Genomic DNA, 10562 nt, shown 5'->3' with positions numbered 1-10562 from the left:
TACTATTTTTTTCCCCTCCTTCTCTTCCATATGACAGTTTTACCTTCACTTTTAAAGCCTTTGCTGGCTTATCTTCTTCCTCACTGAAACCACTCTGATCAGCCCAGTGATGCCAGTCTCCATCATTTAATTGCTATCTTTTCAAACATGCACTCTGATCTCTGCTGTGGTGCCCTTCATATTTTTGGCTGGGCAACACCGCTTCCACAAAGCCCGTTTGTTCACATCCCTCCTGCAATCTTTTAGGTTATGCTAGCACAAAACTGGGTAACAATTAGACTGCTGTGATACCAATACCCCACATACAATGCTAGCTGATACCATGTCAGGACATTCTTGAACTACTTTCTCAGCTTACATTTATAATTTCTTTCCTTAGAATATAATATTTTTTGTGGTAGAGACCATCAGTTTGCTCTGTATTTATGTGGTCACTAATGAAACAAAAGTCTGCTTCATGATTTGCTTTATAGGAGCTGTAAAAATAAATAGCAGACATGCTAAAGGAGCAAGCTGGATTACATGGAACATTAGATGATATATATATAATTGTATACTATAACCAAATACAAAAGAACTAGGTTGGTTTGATCACGCTCTGCCAAGGTAAATCCATACAATAATAACCGCATCTTCTCCAGTTACTGGAAAAGACACAGCTATTTGTCACAAACATTCTAAAGTTTCTTATTGCAGAGAAATAAGTTTTCAAAAAGAATCACAACATTGGCAGTTATTATGCAGTTGTGTGAAATGCATACTTAAATATTCATTCCTTAGTTTCAATTTTCAGAGCAGTTATCACACACAAAATCTATGGCAAAATTAAGGTGCGTATAATTTAACATACACACACCCCTTTTTTTTTTTTTTTCCTTCTTCCTCTCTTCCTAAAGTAGTATAGAAAACTTTCCAGTTCAAGTTTCTACCTGTAGGGTATATGGTAGAGTACATTCTGCCATCTGCTGAGCACAGGGAGAAATGCTCGTATGGTCAGCATCGAAACGGATAACACTGTGCCCATCTATTCCTGTGCTATTTTAAACACAGGAAAGAATGTAATCAAAACAGCAGGCGGATCTAAGGAAGGATTTAAACCAGAGGCAAGAAAGTTCATTACAGCATTGCAGTGTGTTAGGAAGGGAAAAGATACTTGTGAAATTTTGTAGAGAAAGAAGAGGAAGAAACAGGCTGTGACAAATGGAAAAATACTCAGATGTAAATACAGAAAATTAAGTCAATTTTTCCTGTTGATTTAGCAGCGGTACTTTGCCCTTAGGCACTGTGCATTTGGTAAATATTTCAAGCAGGACAGTCAGAGCATTTTCTTTCTGAGAAGAATAGCGTGTTCCTAACTGTTCAACGCTGTGGCTAAAATTTGTATTTTAAAAGCAAACAGAGAAACTTTATAAAACAAAAATAAACAAACTAGAGATCACAGCAGTAAGAGTTTGACACAGCCTAGCTTCTCGTTAGAGCTTCAAATGTCCCTCACTCCCCCTCACAGGCTGTGAGTCAGCAGGGGAGGAGGATACTTAGATTAGAAACACCAAACTGTGGAACAATGATTACACAAATGTTATTTTGGTTGCACTTCAGATGCTCCTGCAGTTAAGATCTGCTAAATTCAGATAACTGCAGTGATCAGAACTTCAGCAGATATCTGTGGAGTTTTGACTTGAGGACCCCAAATCGCTGTGCTAAAACAAATTTTTACACCACCCAAAAATATGGTTTAAGTTTGACCCCCTTGTCACAAACAAGCACAGTCCAGAATCGTTATTTCACTTTTTCTGCAGTGCTGGCATTGTGAGCACTGTCTCTGTTGCTTTTAGTTATCTGTTAATTGAAGGATGCTTATTGACAACATGAATCTGATCAAACAGGCCCCTGAAGCCTGACATTTCAGGCCAAATCATCATCTAGTGTAGACTGGCACCAAATTGGTATTATCGCTAGAGGTGTATGAAAACACCAATTTCACTCCATACTAGAAATTTTGCCTTAAAAAACATTTTGTTATAACTCTCAGGAACCTTTGGTACATTGAAATATACACGCGCAAGTGATAGGTAAACAAGAGCTTCTTAGTGACAGTTCTATTATTTGATCTAATAGCATATTCCAAATATCCTCATCCTCTAAAGAAGCTGAGAAGATAACACTGTTTTTTTAAAAAACATTGGTCCCAACAGGAGATGCTCCACAGAAGCAACCAGAGAGGAGAGGTTTTCAGTGGAAACCGCTATTTCAATTCCTGCATTATGTACGAATGCAACATGTGATGGTTGTTTCATCCTTTATTACAAGCAACACAAGGAATCTTTTATCTTCTGTTTACAAGGATGGGAATAAATACAAAGAGTTAATATGTAACCATCTCTTTGTGGATGCCTTTATTTTTAAGAGAAGAAACACAGGACCGAGGGTCATTTGGGAAGCTTGTGGACTGGCAGCAATGTACTCCCTGGCACTGGTTGCGTGTGTAGTTGCTGTGAGCCACTGTGCTCTTGCAGGGAAAGGTAAGTGTCTTCCACTTTCTAAGGGCAATACTACCCTGAAGTGCAAATGAGGGAAGCTGGAGAAAGCAACAGCATTTTAAAGCCTTTAGAAATTCTGGTCAAGCTTTTTGAACAGGAATTTTCTCTGAAAGCTGTTTCTCTTTTTTCCCCCTTCCATTCCTTCCTCTGTCTCTTCCTATGGTGAGGTGAGTTGTTATATACAAAAGTATAAAATGGAGCCAAACAGAAGAAATATTGACAGAAGTTGTGGAAACCAGGTTGCCTGCATGCTGAGGCACATTGCGTGTGCCAGGACTTAACCTCGCTCTGTCCCTCTGCCCAGCTCCCTGCTCGCCTCGCTCTCCCCTCCGCTGCAGGGGCTGCCTGGCACAGCTCCTGCCTTGCTTTTCTCCTCCTTTCCCCCATTCCAAGAGCTCCTGGCACTGTTCCGTGTACTCTCCCCCTCTGTTTGCCATTCATTTCTACCACATGAGCTCTGTGTCCCCCTGTTCTCCCCCCCCCAATCTCAGCAGGAACCTCTCTCCGCGTCCTTTGCAGGAGCACAGTCTGCACCCTCTGTTCCTCTCGCTGCTCCCCTCCTGTTCTCGCTCTCTGGGTGATGAGTTGTTCACACTGTCAACACATTAAAGCTGTTCTGGAATCAGAATTGTCTAACGTAAGAGTGTTTGCCCCACTGAACAGAAAAATTGGGGACAGCAGAGAAAAATAAATTTAATAATAATAAAAAAATCATCTCATTTCTGACCCCACCAAACTAGTTTAGATTAAAAATGAAATGCATTTGTTTGCTTCTAAGTCCCTCTCAACCTCTTTTGTCCACAATAATTCACCACACTTGACTCACTTTGCAGAATACCTTCATAAATCTATTCTGAAGCAAAAGTAAATTTTAGTTAAAAAAAAAGTGACAGAAAAATCTAACTGAAGCCATTGATAGAGCTGCTGAGGAGAAGGGTAAGAACGCATTTTTTTCTGGCTAATACTTGGAGCAGCCATCAGCTGCCTCGGTAAGTTACATAGCTATAGATTACAGGGGGACCGGTTAGCTCAGTGCAGGAACATTTTCTGGCTGATGATAATACAGAAACCTGTGCTTCCATTTGAGAAAACTCCCATTTTCTGCCCGATTTCTTGTAAAGCGTCTCCTTTCCTCCAGTCTGTCCCAGGCCACCAGAAGTGCTATTTGCCACAATTGATGTAAACAAAAACGTGTATGAAGTGGGTGAGGAAATAGAATATACCTGTAGGCCCGGGTTCGTCCCCAATAACGGCCAAAGGAAGTACACCTGCCTGCCAACTGGCAAGTGGCCTCTCAATACGCTGCTCTGCCTACGTAAGTAAAACAAAGTAAATCCTACTCCTAGATTTTATGCCATGCACTGATCTGAAAAGGATATTTTATAGTCCACGTGAGGAATCTGATGTATTTAAACTGATATACTCCTGTTCTCCAGTTGTTCTTCCCTTACTTGCTGGGAGACAACTGGGTGTGGGGTCGAAGAGGGGCAAGTGGCGGGGGAAGGATCTTCCCATACATATCCTACACTTCCCTTAAGCTGCTGCTCCCAGGTGGTGATGGACATAGGACCCAGACAAGGTAAATCTTAATTTGACTCAGACCAGCAGTGCTTATACTCTAATGACGTACACTGCTACATAACACCTGCATTTACTGTATCCTTCATTGTTCATTTTTATCATGCCATTGCATAGAAGTTATTTTCCTCAGAAAATCGAATGTTAAAAATTATTTAATCACAAAAACTCTGAAACCACTATGTTTTAAGAGAAATGCAGAATAGCTAATTTATGAAGCATGGTACATGACAGTGGAGAAATGTGAAAGACACCAGGACTCCTTTATGATCAACTTGTTTCCATTATCCTAGCTTCATGCCTTATGAAATAATACTAGTTTTTAAAATCTTAATTAACAGCAAAGAGATGTCCCAGTCCTGGACCCTTGCAGCACGGAAAAATGGATTTTCTAGACCTCCGCTATCAGAGTTCTATAAGTTTTTCATGTGACCCAGGGTAAGTGTTCCCTTCCTCATGCTGTTTAATAAAAAGCCTAAATCACGTATTACATTCCACTATCTCCTGCTGCAGTATAGCAAGCCACAAAACTGAGAAAACTGCACATAAAAACCCACTTCCACTTCAGAATCTTAAAACCAAAAAAACCACCCCCCCCCCCCACCCCCCCCCCCCGAATATCTGATGATCCTCCTCTTTTCAGGCTTGGCTATGACATCCTGGAGCTTTGCTGCTCCAAAGCAATGTCTTACAGATGTGGAAACTGTCAAAATATCAGAGATTTTATTCAAAGATTTATTCTGGACTGCTTTCCCCAGCTTTTTAAATCCTCTTATTACATCACAAGATGAAATCCTACAGCAGAGAGAAGATAATCTCTATCTAAGTTGTTATGCTGTTCGGCACTAGAGACTAAAAATTTTGTTTCTATGCCTCTCCAAGCTCAATAAATGAAAACACGACATAAATCCTAATTTGGCCCCAGGAGCAAATGCACTTTTACTCAAGGTTGCTTGCTAGCTTTAGATAGAGATAAGGATGCACTTAAAGAAAAATAGTTATGGCAAATGCAGGGAAATATTTGATAGTAGCATGCAGTTAATTTTACTTGGGTAATTAATGAATAAACAGCGCTTAGCTGGGAAGATCACAGACAGAGCCTAGAGTTTACTGAGAAGTGTCAACAACCTCAACTTCCTCCTCCTCCTGCTCCTGCAAAACAGAAGCAAGATAAGGAATAAATAAATTCAACTGTGACATCAAATGTAGCAATGGGACTTGATTTAATTTTGCTAATTGTAGCTTACTGTTTTTCAGCTGAGTGATAGGGAAATGATAGATATTTGATAAATATTTTTTTAAAACTCAGACTAAGTACTAATAATATAAGTATGGAGGATAGGAGAGAAGCATTTAGAGTGCATATGGAAATTAAATTGGGCTATCTGGCATGAAAATAAAATAATGCATCTCAGTGACTTTAGTTCTTAAGTGCTGAGCTCTTTGCAATTGTTTGATCCCAATTGTCATAATTAGCTAGGAGCTCCTCCCAAGAAACCATAACATTTACATTGGCAAGCACAGATCAGTGTTCACTACTTACATATATTCACAGTATTAATCAGTTGTAAAAATTAATATGCAAGCTAGGATATATAGTTGAAACAGCAAAACATATTGTATCAAGCCTTTTGTCTGGATACTTGGAACACTCAAATACTAACATTTTTCGTATTTGAACCTAAACTTCCTTTGAGGTCAGTAAGTGCTAGAACTAGAGAATGATTTCAGAACTGGACTCTTAAGTGCGTTTATGAGAAATGATAATCTTTCTTGCAAAGAAAATTGGATTCTTCTCCATGTTCATTAAGCTTTCACATAAGCAGGTGTTTTTGTTTTCAGTTACAACCTTGTTGGGACAAGAACGAGCCAATGCATGGCAGATGGAAAGTGGAGTGGAACTTTTCCACAGTGTGAACGTACGTGTTTGAATACTAAAGAAACAGTCTATCCTTACTCTTATAAAGAAAGATTCCTTTACATTGCTCAGAATTACATGTATTCTTATTCAGAGGCTTCCTATAGTGCCGTGCAAAAAATGATTAGGAGAAATCAAGAAGAACCCTCTAGGTTTTGTTTTAGATGTATGGATTCTAGTTTCAGAAAAACACAGTTTAAAGGTCTGTACAAAAGGCCAGGATCAGGGATGCTATTTACAGCTGAAGGTAAGGTGCTTATCCACTCACATTCATTCTCCCTGTGTACAAAAAGAGGATATTGTTGTGCCTTTGCAACTGTGTTACATGTTTTTGCTATAACCTGTCCTGCATAAACACTACTGAAAAAACAATATACTGCATAATATTGTCTGCAAAATATAGCAAAAATAATGAATTACATACTCTAAGGCTCCTGATACTTTTAATTTGAAATTTTTGGTTTGTTAGCTACACTTCCATAACGGGTGGTGTGGATTAATTTGGTTATAAGCATGTTGCTCCCGTGATTCTAGTAGCAATTTGATATTTAAGCTTTAATTTCTACAAATGCTACGCTTTTCTAGCGGTGACTTGTGCACCTCCCTCGCTTCCTGAATTTGGAGTCCTTTCTTACCATCGCTTAAAACCTGGAAATATTTCACATTTCCTGGACACAATTATTTTTGAATGTGTACCTCCTCTTGCACTTATTGGGAATGAGACAGCTACTTGCATGGCCAATGGCAACTGGAGCAGCATTCCAGAATGCAAGGGTAAGTTACTTACTTTTATAAACACCTAAAAATATTCCCTAGAATTATATATATTAAACTATATGCACAACCTTAATAATATATATATATATTTTTACAATTGTTACTGCAAGCATACAGTAGAATTATTCTGAAAGTCAGACTCGTGCATGCAAGGTGATTGCTAAGAAGATTGCACTCAACATGGGATTGACGAAATATTTGCTGCAGGTATAAAGGTTATATAAACAAAACCTGCTAAATGTAGCTCACAGCGGGGAATCATAGCCTGGCCTCCAGAGCGCAGCAAGTATTTTATTCTGCTAAGTGCTAGGATTAATCTAAGAAGTAGAAAACTTTACCTTTAGTCCTAAGAACTTCACTGGTTTCACTGAAATGATGCCAGATTTAAGTAGGTTTTGGATATGACCACGGACTGCAATAGATATGTATTTAAAAACAAATAATGTTTATTTATTGTGGTGTTTTAAACTGTCTTTCTTCTGGCTGTGTTTCCCTGTGCCCAAGGCTCAAATGAACCACCACAGAAGTTTCACATATTTTTTGAAGTATACAGCGTGTCTTTTAGAACCACAACATTGCTAAAGCTTTGGTTGTTGTTTATTTTTTTTTGTACCACAGTTGTCACATGCCCCACTCCAACAGGAATAGAAAATGGATTCATAGAGTTTGCTGTTCGTAGAACATACCACTATAATGAAAGTGTCAGCTTTGGCTGCCAGTCCAGCTATGTGCTGGATGGACCTAAGCATTCCCGCTGTGAAAAGGATGGAAACTGGTCCACAAAGCCAACCTGTAAAGGTATACACACACTGTCGGTTAGAAACCACGTATCAAACTGACTTTTCCTAAAACACCACTGCTCTGATTTTAGTGAGCTGTTACTTCTTTGTGCAAGAGCTGTCCTCAAAAGAAAACCAAAATAGCAATTTCAAGGCCCTGATAATCTAAGACCACTCCCAACACTGTACGTTGTATGATGTATCTGAATTGACTTCAGTAATCAGCCATGTAAATTTGTCTATCTCCTCTCCTCTTCTTATTTAATAATAATCAGAAATTTTACTAAGGCTGGATTTTCACCAGAAACTTTAGACCCTATACTTAGGGGTCTGAAATTCTTCAGCATTGTAACACCAGCAGAAGTACTATGTATGTGTGGGACACATTATTTTTCATTCCCAAATGTCACTTGTACAGATTTCTGACAGGCTCCAATCTACCCACTTATCAAAATAGAGTCCTAATTATCCTTACATGTTGCTTATAACTGGATTTTTTATAGGACCATGTAAAATACCAGTTAAGAAAGCTGTAGTATTATACAACGGCGAGAAGAAAAGAGTTCAGAATGATCTTAAGGAAGGCATTCAGCATGGTGAAACTATATCCTTCTTCTGCAAGAATAAAGAAAAATCCTGTGCCTATACTGTAGCTGTTCCATGTGTGGATGGCAACCTTACTCTCCCTGCCTGTTTCAAAGGTACAAGCTAGGCTAATCAGAAAACAGCTTGTGTGAGTGGAATGACAAGTACTTTAGCGTGAGAGGAAAAGTCATAATTGATCTTCAAGTACTATTTGACTGGCCAATTCATCTGCCTTGTACTAAAGTTACTGGGTATTAAGGAAGAAATGGCCTGAGAGAAGGAGAGAATGTACCCCAAGACTTTTAGATACATCAGAGCCCTACTTTAATTCCTGTTCTGTTCTTAGAAGGTGTTATTTAGAGGTCTAGCCCCCCCCAAAAAAGGCCATATGTAAAGTATTCTGGAATTTCATGAATCCTTGGGTCAACATCTTCTCTAGAGAAGGTATAGAGCCTGAATGCTGCTGCAGCCTTCAGAACCTGATGTATTCACTTCTATTCTGGTGAATTATTCCCGCATTATGCTGATAGGTGACACACTGGTCTGACTTTAGAGAGTTAACAAGCAGCTGATAGCTATAGTGAGGAATTGGTGCTGGACGAACTGGTTCACAGGCACACAGGATATCAGAATAAATACTAAAGTTGGTTAGCAAGAGGAAATGCTTTGCATTTATCATATTATTCTCATTTGTAAGTGATGGAAAAAACACAGCCTATGCATGATGAAAACATCTTCGTATTTGGCTTGGCTTCTGTGTTTATAGCTTAGCTTTCATTAAAATAGGGTATTTCTTCTAGTGGTTTTACTATGATGTGAAGAGTGAGTGCTCACCTAACAGGGTCCATGAGACATACTGTTTTAGCTATCACATTTCAAGAATTTAACCCAAGTTCTTGTTTTCAACAGAACGTGGCTTTTTCTCATCTCTTGTGAAGAAGGACCCATCAGACATGAAACCATGTGAAGACCAAGAATGAATCAGAGAAATAATTCAGTACAAAATTTCTGCCTTACTGAAGCAAAACGTTACATATAAGAGAGGAAAATTGTGAGTGTAAATTTCCAGGTGAACTCTGGACTCTGGGAATGCACTCAGCTGTTTTCCCTACTGCCATCCCTACCAGGCTGTTTCACAAGCTATGACACATTATTTCAGCCATTAACTTACATCCTTTTTTGTCTGCTTTCTTCAAAATCCCTGCAATACAGCTTCTCTTTCCATATTTCCGACATCTATGCAACCTCAAATGACTTTCTCAATAGCAGTCCCTTTACAATAAAGTAATTTTCAGCCAACAGCGTGCTCTTATTTAATATTACCTAATCATCAATCAGATCCTTCAGCTCTTAAGTGATTTACACAGAAAGGCCTTAGTCATCGGTAATTAGCTGGGTTCTGATTCCATTACTGCTCCCCCGCGACAGGGGGTAGACCTTTAATTGTAGAGAGACAGAGGGTCATCAGCCTGGGATTTTCCCAGATTCATGTAAGTAGGAAGATCAAGGTTTCCAAGTGAGTTTAGAAGCCAAGTGTCCAACCATGGTTTAAATATCAATAGCACCAGATAAAGGGTTCTTTTTGCACTTTTTAAAAAAAAAATTGCTCAAGTTAGTAAGACTGTTTATGTTTTTGAGACTCTAACTTCACCTGAAACTGTTGCTTTAAACAACTGTTAATTTTTACCACTGTTTCAATATTACACAATGTAACTGACTCCTTTTTCTTTTTAATTGCACATCACTGGGCAATAGTAATCATTACGTAGCTTTGAAGAAAACTGTATTTTTAATTTGATTTATGATACACATAGTTCACTGATATGATCCAGTCTGGCAAGTTTTGTGCTTACATCTGTATGCTATTCAGGAAAAATAATTATAACTTCAACATACTAGAAAGTGAGACAGAAATATTTGTTGTACACTTACAGTAAATTGTCATGAGTCATATGCGGCTCCCCCTGAAGTATAAAAGCCTTCTCTCTGATTAACAGCAGAAGCTACACAGTAAGCAAGCTACTGTAGACCTTTTTAAAAGAACCATTTAACATTAAGATCAAACTACTTACACGATGCTACAGCCACCATTAAAAAACACTCAACATATTCTAATTATCTTTTTTTTTGAAGGCTGCACATTAATATTTTAATAGTATGACTGATATAATTTGTTCTTATATTTCCTCTTTTTAAGGAGAGATTGAGGCAGCCATTATTAAGTATTTAATACTTTGTACTCATCAGCAATTTAATTCTCTAATGTAGAGAGAGACCAATTCACGGTAGCAGCTGAAAAGAGTATTTTGTTGGTACAACGTGTACGGTGTTTTGGTTCCTAACATGTTTAAGTGGGATCCTTGAATGACGTTGACTTACAGGCCA

General features: G+C 38.5%; 1 protein-coding gene across 1 annotated transcript; it reads left to right on the top strand.

Annotated features, from left to right (window-relative positions):
• The first annotated feature begins 2390 nt into the window (after positions 1-2390).
• APOH (apolipoprotein H) lies at positions 2391-9476 on the top strand. Its single transcript, XM_056361188.1, has 8 exons — positions 2391-2522; positions 3679-3855; positions 4460-4556; positions 5961-6037; positions 6622-6810; positions 7432-7611; positions 8096-8293; positions 9087-9476. Exons 1-8 carry the CDS (start codon positions 2459-2461, stop codon positions 9155-9157), a joined length of 1053 nt encoding a protein of 350 aa, XP_056217163.1. The 5' UTR covers positions 2391-2458; the 3' UTR covers positions 9158-9476.
• Positions 9477-10562: the final 1086 nt, after the last annotated feature.

The sequence above is a fragment of the Falco biarmicus genome, chromosome 1 (assembly GCF_023638135.1).
Source record: "Falco biarmicus isolate bFalBia1 chromosome 1, bFalBia1.pri, whole genome shotgun sequence".
NCBI classification, from domain to species: Eukaryota; Metazoa; Chordata; class Aves; order Falconiformes; family Falconidae; genus Falco; species Falco biarmicus.
Note: the sequence above shows the minus strand (reverse complement) of the source record. Positions and strands in the feature narration are given on the sequence as shown.